The following is a 13,949-nucleotide window of genomic DNA, read 5'->3' as shown; positions in this document are numbered from 1 at the left end:
ACACTGTACAATTCATCTTGAATGGCTTGTGCACAGTTGCATACCCCTTGTCCATGAAAATCGTAATATTAGGTCTTAGACTGACAACTGTGAAGTTATGATAACTTAATATAAAGATGCTTAGACAATGCTTGCGCAATGACCTTCTCTCTCTTTTATGTCTAGTCAATGAGGCTCATGCAATCAAATTAAAAGAGTGCTTTCATTGACATCTGGTCAATCATGAGACTTTGTTTTTATGTTTTTGGGGCTTTTTTTATCAGTAAACTTGTGGTATGATCGAATAGCACTCATAAAAGCCAGCTATGACCTTTTGAAAGTCACCGTTTAATGACTTGCTACATTGTATGTTTTGTGGTAACTATCGTCACTCAGAACTGCATGTTTTGAAACTAGTGCAGGAAAGCTGTAGGTTATGTTTCAGCGAGAGTGCAGACGTATACCTTGAACCAACACTGATTGAGTGTATGTATTGCCTGACACTACAAAGTTCCATATGGTGCATTCAGGATGCGACGTGTCTATGTAAAAGATATTAGAGGGAAGTGGTTATGCCGGTATCGTGTTCCACTTGACGTCTGTACTTCATCAGATTTTCACCGCTCAAGGATGTCTAAACACAAACTATTCAGAAAAGTAATTGTAAAGGACAAATGAATTAAAGGATATGTGTGTGTTTGTTGCCCCTTCCCCCCCCCCCTTTGTGGCATCTGACACTGTCAACTATCCAAGAAAATCAATGAGATGTCTTCAACAGTTGTTAGTGTAGTCACATGAATTCGTGCTTTTGATTCCTCATCCCATAGTCCACATCGCTCACCAACTTTCATAAGTACTGTAAAACATGATATATTCTATATTTAATAGCGGCATGAAATTTTCGCGAATTGGAGCCGACGACCTTTTTCGCGGAATGAAATTTTCGCGAATTGCCACTGGCATTCGATGCATATAGTGTCGACAAGAATTTTTGCGTGCATTTTGATTTCGTGAATGTTGGCGCTCGCAAAAATTGCGAAATTAAAATGCATGTGAACATTCCTCCTTTTACAGTATCTATTTCACTTCTCTCTTATCTCTGTGATTTTCCTTCCTTTACCTTTGCACTCTCCTGCCTCCTTTCTGTTTTATCTTCCTACTCCCAACGATTTCCAAACCTTTTACCTGATTTTCACTCTACAATGTATCTTTCTTCCTTACAACTCTCTATGTCCCCTATTCTCCTGTCTCCACTTATTCCACTTCAACTTTACCAGCTCACCGCTGCCAATCAATCGTCGCTATTTGCCTTCCATACACTCCCTTTATCGCTTCCCTCAGCTCTCCTCTTTCCAGACTCTCCTTCGCTAAGCAACAATCCCTGCAAGGGCTACGTACACATGGTGTTACCACTAAACCTCTCTTCCTCATTTACTTCACCATGTGAACCTTCAAAGAACACAGAATTAGCGCTTGCTGAACAAAAAGTTTTCCTAGGGACAATTAAAGAGCATTAAGAAGGGTGATTGATTGTGATAAATTTGTTAATTTCATAGATATCTGTTGACTCACAAAATTCACAAATATCAAAACTCTGCATGATATGCCACACATACAGTAATTGATTTACCAGGCCATTGGAGAAGAACGGACCTTGAGAAAAACAGGAACCATAAGAACAGCAGGTAGTCATGAAGGTGACTTCCACAATAATCATATTTATGGGAGTTTGATACATGAGTGAAAAAATGGAGGTAATCATTAATAAAGAAAGAACAGCGGCGTCAGCTCTTCTGTAATTCATAGGATGTGTCTTATGTTACAGATCAAGGACTTCATATATTGGTGCACTCTTTTGTGTGCAGTGATATTTTTATCACAAAGAGTGTGATGTGTTGAAAAGTTATACAATAGTACCGGTAGTCATTGTTTGCATTGAATAAATATCAATCTTTCTTGCTGTACAGGTCTTCAAGAAAGCTGATGAGAACAATGACATTGAAACGTAAGTATATGTGTAATGTTTTGCTTCTGTATTCCACCTTGATACTTAATCTCAACTTTACTGCAAAGGTCATAGATGAGTTCAAATATGATTGCCATCAAATTTTATGACTTTGATATGCTTCCATAAATTTTTGTGTGGATAATGCATAGAACTTTTAAGGGGAATTCCAGGCCAGTTACAAGTTAGTCTGATAAGAGTAAAATCTTACAAGCACAACAGTGAAAATTTGAACAAAATGAGAGAAAATTTAGGGAAACTATGAAATTGTGAAGTTTTGCTAATTTCTGCAAAACAGTTGGTATGAACATGCAAATGAGTGAGCTGATGATGTCATCACCTCACAATTTTCCATTGATCATGTAGAAAAAAATTGACAAAAATTCATTTTTTCTGTGGTTTAAATGTAAAACATGAAGCTACTCCTGGCTGACTACCTTCAAATTACTCATCAGTCTGATATGTATATCAGGATTTGAGACTGGGGCATGATTTTATTTGATCAAAAAACTGGAAATTGCATGACTTCATGTACATACTGTATGGCAAATTGTGAGGGGATGACATCATCAGTGTACTATTTGCATATTCATTTTGACTATTCAAGAACTGTGTTGTGAAAATTAGCAAAACTTCACAATTTCATGAACTCCCTTTAATACTTTTCATCTAATTTTGATCGAACTTTTTTCTGTTGTGCTTATATTAAAGGTCCTGTTTACCTTTGGGAGGAGTGATTCAAAAAATGTTCAAGATATGACATTTGATGCATATGTGTAGGTCTGTTGTATCACAAAACATCCTGCCATATAAAAATTTCACAATAAAACCCAAAATATAAGGAGATATCATTATTTTTCTCAATAAACCATAACTGTAGACAGTTAAGTATGGAAAATTTGTTATTATAATTATTGTTCACATTTTGTATATTTAACAATATTTAACATTGATTATACTGATTCAAATTTTTACATTGGATGTTTCTACCCCTAACTCACATTTTGAAGCACTAATGCTGGGTTATTATTTCATCTGCAAATGGTAAATTATGCCTTTAAAGGAATTAATGAAGTGTTTTGTCAGATATTTTCTGACAAACTGATATAAGCTACTGAAATCCTTGCATCTGACTGACTGAGAGCAAATTTGTCTGACTAATTTGTCAGACAAAATGCTTCATGGAATGCCCCCTGGATTTCCCCTTTGATGTTATATTGTGTACACCGTGTCAGACTGAGACATAGAAAGTATTGGTGGGAGATTCAGATTTGTTTGCCATAGTTGTAACCTGCAGACTTTTCTGGGGATGCACTACAATTGACTTTTTGTCGCTACATATGTATTTTGCCTCTAGAAACCTCCTGCGCCCCGCCGGCATGTCTCTGCGAAAGGGAATGTTCATCGTCAAGGCCTACCATGCAGAGGACGTACCCCAGAGTAAGATCCCCCCTCCCCCCCCCCCCCCCCACGAACCTTTCTGCATCTAGTACAGGGGTGGATCCAGGAATTCCGTAAAGGGGAGGTGCCTTTGCGAAATTAAAGGGGGAGGCACGCGCACCCTTCACCCATTTTTTTTTCTTTTTATTTCTTTTATTTTAACCAAAAATTAAGAGGGTGTGCGCCCGGTGCGTCCCCTCTGGATCCGCCACTGATCTAGTAATTGTAGAATGCTGCAATGTGCCTTCCTAATCTTATATCTAGATAAAACATGCGAGAAAAGAAAAAAACAACACTTTTTTCATTCAAATTACAGAGAAGATGTCTTTGTGGTTTTTGGAAGAAAAAACTATGGTGGGGAACTTCATGTTTCAAATCATTTTAGGACGCTATGACTGATATGTTTATTTTAGAACAAAATGAGACTGCATTATTAGAAGAAACCTCTAAACAGAGCTTAATTACAAGTATGCTGTCATATGTAAGCCAATGGAAGTTTCAAGAATTACTCCTTCCTGCTCCCCCCCCCCCCCCAAGAAAAATTGAGGACGGTTTGATTTTGCTACAACACGCATTTCCCATAGACACCTGCCCGAGTATACTCGGGACTCGTCCTCAATGGGTTAATAATTCAGTACAAATGCTGTCAAACTAGAAATTTTCGTGTGCTTGTAACTTCTCACGAATTTCGCGAGGAGCAAAATGCACCTGAATATGTTTGTCTACACCATGCATTGAATGCCAGGGGCAATTCACGAAAGTTTCAAGCCGCGAAAAAGGGCCATCAGCTCCAATTCACAAATGTTTCATGCCATGAATATTTCTGATTTTACAGTAGTATAAGAAAAGTTGTGTTGCTGTTGTATCACTTTCCAATATTTTTAGTGTGAAAGCAGAGGATGGAACATGGCAATCAGGAGATGTTCTTTAGTTTGTGAAAAGCCATAGGAAAGGGTGCAAAAATGGTGTAAAGCTGTGGAGTTAAGAGTGCCTTTTACCTCTCACTATTAACCTCTTTGTCCATGTTCTGTATTGCAGTGGACCCTGCCTTCTTTGAGGGAGTCAAGAAGTTCTTTGGAGCTGGCGATGGGGAGAGGAAGGAGTTGGTGGACCCGTACCTCATCGTTGGATTTGCAGGAAAGAAGGTACAACTGTCCTAGAATGTTCCTTCATTGGATATTTTGTGGCCCTTGTTACCACCATATTAATTATTAATTATGCCTCTTATATGGCTGTTTGACCCAATCCATATGGGAACCATGAGGCACATGTATCGCCTCTGTGGAAAATTATCAAATCTCAGAGAGTAGAGGGTTAGATTACATACTAAGGTTTGAGTGTCAAGTTTTGAGAATGTGATACACTACAAAGTGATTCAGCTCTATTGTGAGTGCCAAAAGTGTCTTTTTTGTTTATGGCTAGCTCTGAATGAATATTTGTCAGTCCCACTCACAGGACCACACGTACTGTCTTGTTCCCCCATCTCATAGAGTTATTAGGTATGAAAGGTATGGTGAATCAAATGTTTATGGAATGGAGGGAGATATGGAGCATAAGGACTGCAGTGCAGGCAAAAGATGTTTTACCTGCTGCTGCCGCCCTCTCTCAGGATTTTGTTGATTGATGGGTGTCCACCTGTTTTAGTATTGTAAAGTAATGTATGGTATGCGTATATTCACATTAATATTTCCTTCTTTCCAATTCTTCCAAGGTCCACCCATTGATAACAAATGGAAGTAATATATGGTGTATAATATCTTTATCTCTCTGATTCTCCCAAGGTTCAATCGTCGGTGAAGCAGTGTGACCAGAATCCAGCATGGAATGAGGAAATCCGCCTACCAATGAGGGTAAGTTTGCAAGAGACATCATGAACTTGCGGTGCTACACTGTATATCGTCCCTGGGATGAAGAGTCCTGTATCTCAGTTGACATACATGGAAAAGAAAAAATTCCCAACTCAATTTTAGATATAAAAAAATACTAATTTGTGTTTCAATACAAAACAATTATTTAATGCAGTCCAAAACAATTAATTTCTACGTTATTCGAAGTCAAAATTTCCTGAAATTCATGCTTTAGAGTTAGGAGGTCTTGTAATCTCTGGGATGATGTGGATTCACTCATTTTTATCCAGATAAGTCATTCTTCAGAGATGCTGTGTGTACGTGTGTGCTTGAACATATTTGAAGAAATTATTAGAAAAAAGTTTGTGCTATTTGTAACATGGGCATGGACAATGAATGAATGAATGAATGAATGAATGAATGAATGAATGAATGAATGAATGAATGAATGAATGAATGAATGAATGAATGAATGAATGAATGAATGAATGAATGAATGAATGAATGAATGAATGAATGAATGAATGAATGAATGAATGAATGAATGAATGAATGAATGAATGAATGAATGAATGAATGAATATACATGTATGATGATGATGATGATGATGATGAAGATGATGGTGGTGATGATGATGATGGTGATGTTGAAGATGATGGTGGTGATGATGATGATGATGACGACGACAATGATATTATTATATTCACGAAAACAAGTGAAAGAGTAACCTTATTTTATATTCTTTCAAACTACAGTTCCCCTCCATGTGTGAACGCCTCAAGCTTCAGCTGAGAGATTGGTAAATTTTATTTGCAAAAAAAAAAAAAAAAAATATATATATATATATATATATATATGTTTGTGTAATGACATAATACATTGTAGCTCATGTGTGTGCATGCCTTCAATATTGTAAAACCAAAAACATTTGTGGCATGAAACTTTTGGGAATAGCTGACTATGATGGTTTACAGCATTGTACTGGTAGTCAACACTTTGTGAAGACAAAAACTTTGGCAAATTATGGCTCCTCGCAAAATTTGCAAAATTTTCATGTGCGTGAAAATTTTTGGCTTTATAGTAGCTCAGACTAAAGTTCTGAGATGCAGGAGCTTGCTCCCTATGCCCCTTTATTATTTTTTTTAATTTCAGATAGGGGAAAAAGGCAAAATAGTAAACCATGCCTAGTGGTGTGACATGATTGTGTGGTGAAATTATTTGTATGTTATAGTTTGGATAGCATGTTGCGTATTTCTGTATGTCAACAACTGTGAGGACAAAATTTCAGTTCATCTATTTTTTGCATTGGGCAGGATTGTTACTTGTATGTATTGATTTCAAGATAAAACTTAGGTTTCATGACATATCTCCAACTGTCTGTGTTATTGTGCTTGCTTTAAAATTGACATTGGAATATTTAGGTATACATATATTTTGAGTGTATAACAAGATAGTCACTAGTTATTGATTAGTAAAATAATTGAGTTCTTGTTTACTAAAAAAAGTACTCTTTGTCCAGTAGTTTCAAAAGATTTGTCCATTGCGTATGATAGAAAGTATACTCCGTTGAAATAATTCCACCTTTCTGTCACATGGGATTTGCATTTTCTTTCGCATTCCATGCTTTTTGTGCCTTGTGCTGCAGATGAAGCCTGAAAATTTCAGTAGTCTATAATTAATTTTGAAGTTCTTGTACAATATTCAGTGAAAGTGATGTCCATGATGAGTCCCTCGTTGATTGTTTCTCAACAGGGATCGTCTCTCTTCAGATGACTACATCGGCACAGCATTCTTGGATCTAGCATCCATGTCTAGTCCAGGAGAGGAAGGTACCTGAATGAATGATGATAGTGTTGGTATTGATGATGATGATGATGAGAGATGATGATGATGATGACGGTGACAACGATGATGATGATGATGATGATGACGACGACGAGGGATGATGGTGGTGATGACTAGGATGATGACTGTGATGACTATGGCGACGATGATGATGATGGATGATGAGGACTGTGGTGGTGATGTGATAGACAAAGTTGGTGTTGGTTGTCATGATGATGGTAATGATAAAATGAAGATGATGATGATAATGATTATACTTAAGACGATAATGGTGTTTTTAAGTTTATAATTGCTGTTTTCTAGTCATTGTTTATGTTTTTGCTCTGAATTAGGCTGCTGTGAATGTGTTACCTACTGCAAGTTTTCCTTGATCATGCCCCTTTCAAGCCTCTACTTTGTTCCTTTCATTTAATCATGCACTGTATTCTTGCTCAATCTCATTCTCAATTCCATTCAATCATGCCTCTCATCACTGTGATATCATGGTTTGTCATTGTCACCTGATACATCACCTGTGTGTTTGGATGCCCCCTGATCATGTGACTGCTCCCTTGTCATGTGACTCAATGCATGCGAACAGTCCTTTTTGAAAGCAAATCCACCCAGGAGGTGGAGGATGTGGTTGAGGAAGGGGGAGAGGGAGGAGGGTGCGGGGATGCGGTTGAGGAATGCAAGACGGAGGCCAAGAAAAAGGGCGGGATTTTGATGTTCGGAAGCAAAAGGGCGAAACTCGGGGGTAAGAAAGAGAAGGGAAGCAAGAAAAGTCGGCAGAAGAAGGGGAAGAAAGATGATGCTGTAAGCTTGATGGGGGAAGGAGGAGTAGGAGGAGGAGGAGGAGAGGGTGGAGCTGGAGTGGAGACAGGGACTCCAGTTGTGGACAGTGCGAAGGAAGAAGGTAGGATGGATACCTCCAAATGTTTTACCCCATTCCTCCCAGATCCTTTTACCCTTAGAGGCTGTAGAGTGGTGTAACTGGGTGCCAGGTGGATAAAGGGTTAAATATCATGTGCATGCTGAAGGAGCATTAGGGGGAAACTGTTATCCATCATATTGTGCTGTAAATGTAGTGGACACACTTCATTTGTGGATGTGAGCTTGCCCAAACTTATAGAACTGAAAGAGGATGGACTAGCTTCAGTTGGACGTTGGAATGTGCTGTGGAATTGTGTTCTATCCCAACAGGCATTTTTGCGAAGAAGGGAATTCAATGCAGACAAAGCTGTTGGCTTCATTTTGTCTGTTACCAGGGATGTGTATTTGGTGGATTTATCCTCAAGTCAAATTTATCATGATGATTGTGGATTAAGTGCATGATAAGCGTACTGGTTAGCAATTCGGGAAAGTTTTTTCTTCTGGGTTTTTAATCTTCTTGTTTTGTGGTGATGAATGAGTCTGTGATATCGCCCACATCGTAGTCATGGCAGTGAGTGCATTCATGGATCGCCTAAACCTTAGAATATGTTGCCAAATGTGTGGGAAGCTTTGCAACCTCTTCAAAGTATGGTTTCCGTGGTAACTGACCACATCAGCATGAATCACTTGGATTTCCTTGTAAAATGAGATGCTTTGTCACTTTCTTGTTTTCTCAAAGCTCAAGGATAATGTGAACCCTCTTTTTTTTTATAATTCTAATCATAAATCCCCCATGATGACTTGAAGTAAATTGAATTGAATTGCTCAGATTGGGAGAGAAACTCCATTCTATGACTTCATTGTGTAAGAGTGAAATCAAACTAAATGGAACAGCAGAAATTAGACAAATGAAAACAAAGGAAATTGTGACATTTTGTGGAGTTTGTTGTGAGTTTATGAAGTACAAATTAGTGCCTAAAATTGCAGTGAGAACTCACTTTTTATGCAAATTGCATACACTTATAAATACGTAGGTTACTGATGCCATTGGCTCTTAACTTTCCTATAGGCATCTATAGCAACAAAATCACAATACTGAATGTCTTTTTGGTTGATCAGTTGAAAAAGCATAGATATCTGCCTCTTACTATTTTGGATTGTCGTGTTTTTAAGCAGTGCTGATTTTTGGCAGCATAAAAATGACGCATATGACACTTTCATGTCATAATTTGCCAAAAATGTGTACAACTTCAAAAATTCTACATGCTTTCCTGTGTTTTTGACTGATGTTGAAGGAACTTTCACTGTCCTGTTAATTTTGTTGTTGCACATTTTATTTAAGTGGACATGTAAACTAGAGTGGAGTTTCAGATCCCTTTAAATACCTCCTTTTTTGAAAGTGTGATAGAGTCCCTTGAAATATCTCTCTTTTAAAAAAAAAATCTTTACGAAACTGGGGCAGAGGCACACTGTATTGTAAGGCTGCCTCATCACAGCTGCCATAAACAGGTATCGAATGTTGTCTATGCCGTGAATGAAGGACACGAAAGAACAACCTTTTCCTTCCGTCGAATGTCCCTCTCTTTTGGCTCTGACACGAAAGAAACGTAAGTACATTTTAGCTGTGAGTGGGAGAAAATGTTGGCACACTTCAGATCGCTACAGAGAGCCGTACGTTTTTTTTTTTTTCTTAATGATGATTTGAAGTTGACATGCCGGGCGACCCTAATGTGCTGTATCCTGTATTATCAGACCTCTGATCCCTTCCTAGTGATTCAGAAAATCTTTTGGAGCCAAAATGTTGCCATAGAAACTGTGCCAATGAAAATAAATGTTTCTAGGCATGTCATATAGACTCCCAAAATTCTATATGTGTGTTGTGGAAAAAAAAACCCAAACCATTTGTAAATTTCTGCACCTTCTATGATAAAGAAATTTTAAAAAGAAATCTCATAAAATTTTGATGATTCTTTAAAAATGACAGGCATCGACAAAAGACAAAATATATATTTTCTCTTGCTTACAAATGTATCTCTGTAAGTGTAGGACTGTGATTTGAATATCTGCATTTCTTGAAAGGATTTCTTCAGTATTCCAACTAAAATGACCCTACAACCCCCCCCCCTAAAAAAAAAAGAAGAAAGAAAATGTGCCTGTATATTTCTTTCTAACTTAATTTCCTTTTAATGTGTGGTTTTAGATACTGTTTTAAATAGAGATTGAAGCAAAAGCTGCATTGCTTGTGCCTACTTGCATGTTGATCTTTCAACTTTCATCCTGATTGTTCAATATTTCTGATTAGATGCTACACCTTCTTTAGATTATGATTGTTCAAACATGTATCGTTTAAGGGGATTTCAATATTTCTGATTAGATGCTACACCTTCTTTAAATTATGATTGTTCAAACATGTATCATTAAAGGGGATTTCAATATTTCTGATTAGATGCTACACCTTCTTTAAATTATGATTGTTCAAACATGTACCATTAAAGGGGATTTATAGAACAAAGCTCAGTGAAAGAAGTAATCCTACGCTGTACATGTATGTTTTTGTGGTAATGGCAATTGTCTTGTCCAATGACCACAAAAGAGGGGAGAGAGTAGGCCTTCAAAAGTATGAAATTACAATCAACACAAATCATTTTAATCCATAGCTGGTTATTTGAAATGCTTATTGATTGTTTATGTTATGTACAAGCAAAGACACACACACACACACCCACACACACATACACAAACACACCACACATACACAAGCATACACACACATTCACTTGTTTCTAGGGGAGTGCCCAACACAACAATTAGTGTTGATTTCCCCCAGCATGCAAAAAATAACTCAACTTGCCATATTTGGCCAGAAAAACAGCATGGGTCAAGCTCGTGCCCAGATTACAGTTGAAAAATAAATGTAAACTGTGTTGGTTGAAAATAACCAAAGCTTGTAATTGGGGCTTTCATCATGGCATTCCAGTAATTTCGGAAATGAGCATCATGGAATGAGCTTGTCTTTGTTTTTTTCCGTGTTAGATTTCATTGTTGTCCTGGCAACATGCCAGAATGGTGTGACATGCACCTGTTGCTGAATATTTGCCAGTGTTTTTTTTTCTCTGCCACCTGTTGTTTTACATAGTTTTGTTGCCACTCCAACTTGTAAACAATTATCATCAGAGTTTTGTACATTGACCACATTCTGTTTTACTGAGTCTGTTTTAGGGCTGTTTTTTCTTGAATAAAGAGTTCATAATGCTGCTATCAAATGGAAGTGATAAAAGATTTAGTTTTGTGGCATTCAAATCTGTTAATGTTACTTTTTACCTGTTCACTTTGTGACAAGCAATTTAACAAATCTGGTGAAAATAATGACAGGGTTGCTTACATGCACATGTACATGTACATGTACTTAATACTCAGATTTAATGCATAACATAGAAAATATTCCTCAAACAACAAAAGTTTATCCAAGTCTTGTCTTGTATAGAAACAACCAGTGCATGTTCAATGTTAAAGTATTAAAATTTGTGTTATAGTTGAAAGATGTTAAATGTCCTGGGGAGAAAAATCATCCAAAAGTTAGAAAACATCAGTAAAGTAAAATGTAGCTTGCCACAAATCAGTTTACTGATGTATTCAAATGTATTTCCCCATGGATCCTTGCAATATATTGTTTACATGTTCCATTCAGATACAGTAGAAATGTGGAATCAATTTTGCATGTATGATGTATTAAATACATACTGTATTGCTACAGGTATGTTCAACACGTTTCAGGCAAGCGGCCCTACATATGGAGAGTTTGTTTGCAAAAACCGATAAGTCCATATTTGCCAATTGGAGATATTTGCGATGAAAGGTCAAGAAAAATAAAGAGAATAATAAGAAAATGTTTGCTTCTTTTGACCATAACTTTAAAAATGTACCTTTATATGTAGTGACCAATGTATCATTTAAAAGGTATTATTTTGTACTTCATGACAGAGACATTACTTCAAAATCTTCAAAAATGGACTTATCGCTTTTTGCGAACAAACTCTTCATATACATGAAACATGAAGTATAGTGGAATATACCAAGGTATTATACAATGTATAATGCAAATTTGTATACCTTGTATGTTCTGCTGTCTTCTCACTAATCCATGCTTTGTTTTACACCTTCATGCATGCTAACATCATTTTCAAGTTTCATGTTATCATACTAACAATCATCCCTCCTGTTCTTGTTCTTGTTTCTTACCAATTACTTTGTGATTCTTTTACTGATCATCTGAAGTTAAAAGATACGAGGGTGAGATTTTCCTTTACTGATTTGCAGTAATCGGTGTGTACAGTATGTCAGGAATGTGTGTGTGCTGTGAGTGTTGATGTGTAGTGTGCAGACACATTTGCTTGTGTCTACTGTATGCACTATATATCTTGCGAGTGTAATATTTGGTGAATTGGGGTTTTTAAGGAAATTCTGTGAGTTGTGGAATTTGTGATCAGGAACCACAGCAAGAGCATGCGAAGCAAGTGTTAGTCCTTTTTTAGGAGAAAGTCTAGTAGTTCCAACCTTGGAAACAATACTGTGTACATCATGCAAGAGTGAAATATTTGCTTGTTGTTAATTTTGTGCATGCTGGTCCCCAGTGAAAATTTGTGTAACTGAAAACAGAGAAATACATCACATAAACAGTGTATGTTTGGGTGCAAGCTCCTTGTTTGACTGATAAATGGTCACTGATTGTATGGTGCACCTTAGATATATTAGCGTCAATCCCCCCATTTAGTGTACTCTGTTTTGATGAAACGTTTGGTTTTGTAGCATGTCTGCAAAATCTAGTTGGATGCCTGGGCATGTCTGTTGGCTATTCAGGAGGGAGATATCAGATGCAGATGATTATTGATGTTCAAATGGCAGGTCTTCTTCCCCCCCCCCCCCCCCCCCAAAAAAAAAAAAAAAAATCGTTTATTTCTCTCCTGCATCACTTTGGGATCACCCTACCGAAAGGCTAAGTACGCTAAAATCCACCTGGTAATAGATTGATGGAAAAACAATACAGAACTATCTTAAATACCTGCCTGAGTGTATTAACAATTATTCTGGTGTGAAGCATTCAACCTGCTTAGGATTGTTTTCTCAGCACTTCAAGGTTCTTGCTTTTTAAACGTTCACTTACAGTATATTTGTTCTCTCTCTCTGTCTCTCTGTCTCTCTCTCTCCATTTTTTCCAGGTTTCCTTCCCACCTACGGGCCAACATTTGTAAATTTCTACGGGTCCACCAGGGAGTTCTCCGATCTACCAGACCAATTTGAAGATCTCAATATGGGCAAGGTTAGACCACTCTTCATTTTTTCTTGTTATTGGTATGTTCCTGGATTATTTTCCCACTTAAAATTTTTATACCCCCGCCAAACGAAGTTTGAAGGGGGTTACAAAATTGTATATAGGAATCAGCGGACGGTCGGTCGGGCGGTCGGTCCGTTGCAAATCTTGCGTCGCGAACTACTTCCTCAGTTTTCAACCGATTCCCATAAAACTTGGCACAGATATGTGCCTTGGGTTGTAGATGTGCAAGACATATTTTTTGACAGTACCCAAAAGTACGTTGCCATGGTAACGGCATATTATGGGCAAAAATGGGTACAAATCTTGCGTCGCGAACTCCTCCCACAGTTTTTGATCAATTTTTATGAAATTAGGTACAGATGTTCATCTGAATATGTTAATGTGCAAGACACATATTTCCGCAGTGGCAAAAAGTGCGCTGCCATGGTAACGGCATGTTATTGGTAAAATATAGGGCAAAATGCCTCATGGCAAAACTGCTTCATCAGTGTTCTTCCAATTCTCATGGAATTCATATTGAATGTTTGTCTTAGGATATAGGTCAGCATGACACATTTCTTGACAGTGACAAAAAGTATGTTGCCATGGTAACAGCTCACATATTATGAGCCAAAATGATGGAAAATTTTGTGTTGCAAACTACTTCCT

The 13,949-nt window shown here is 37.4% G+C and overlaps 1 protein-coding gene across 1 annotated transcript in view; it reads left to right on the top strand.

Moving 5' to 3' along the window:
• Positions 1 to 1,939: 1,939 nt before the first annotated feature.
• LOC139713461 (dysferlin-like) overlaps positions 1,940 to 13,949 on the top strand; it is a 113,665-nt gene continuing 101,655 nt past the window's right edge. Inside the window, exons 1-7 of the mRNA XM_071625188.1 lie at positions 1,940 to 1,984; positions 3,342 to 3,424; positions 4,463 to 4,569; positions 5,206 to 5,274; positions 6,028 to 6,071; positions 7,025 to 7,101; positions 13,186 to 13,286. Of these exons, the coding sequence (XP_071481289.1) occupies positions 3,364 to 3,424; positions 4,463 to 4,569; positions 5,206 to 5,274; positions 6,028 to 6,071; positions 7,025 to 7,101; positions 13,186 to 13,286 (459 nt within the window). The 5' untranslated portion in view covers positions 1,940 to 1,984; positions 3,342 to 3,363. The remainder of the gene's footprint in view (positions 1,985 to 3,341; positions 3,425 to 4,462; positions 4,570 to 5,205; positions 5,275 to 6,027; positions 6,072 to 7,024; positions 7,102 to 13,185; positions 13,287 to 13,949) is intronic.

This window comes from Diadema antillarum, unplaced genomic scaffold (assembly GCF_040938485.1).
Source record: "Diadema antillarum isolate AM-2024a unplaced genomic scaffold, OU_Dant_1.0 seq00001976_RagTag, whole genome shotgun sequence".
In the NCBI taxonomy this organism is placed as follows: domain Eukaryota; kingdom Metazoa; phylum Echinodermata; class Echinoidea; order Diadematoida; family Diadematidae; genus Diadema; species Diadema antillarum.
This window is presented reverse-complemented; position numbering and strand designations above follow the sequence as displayed.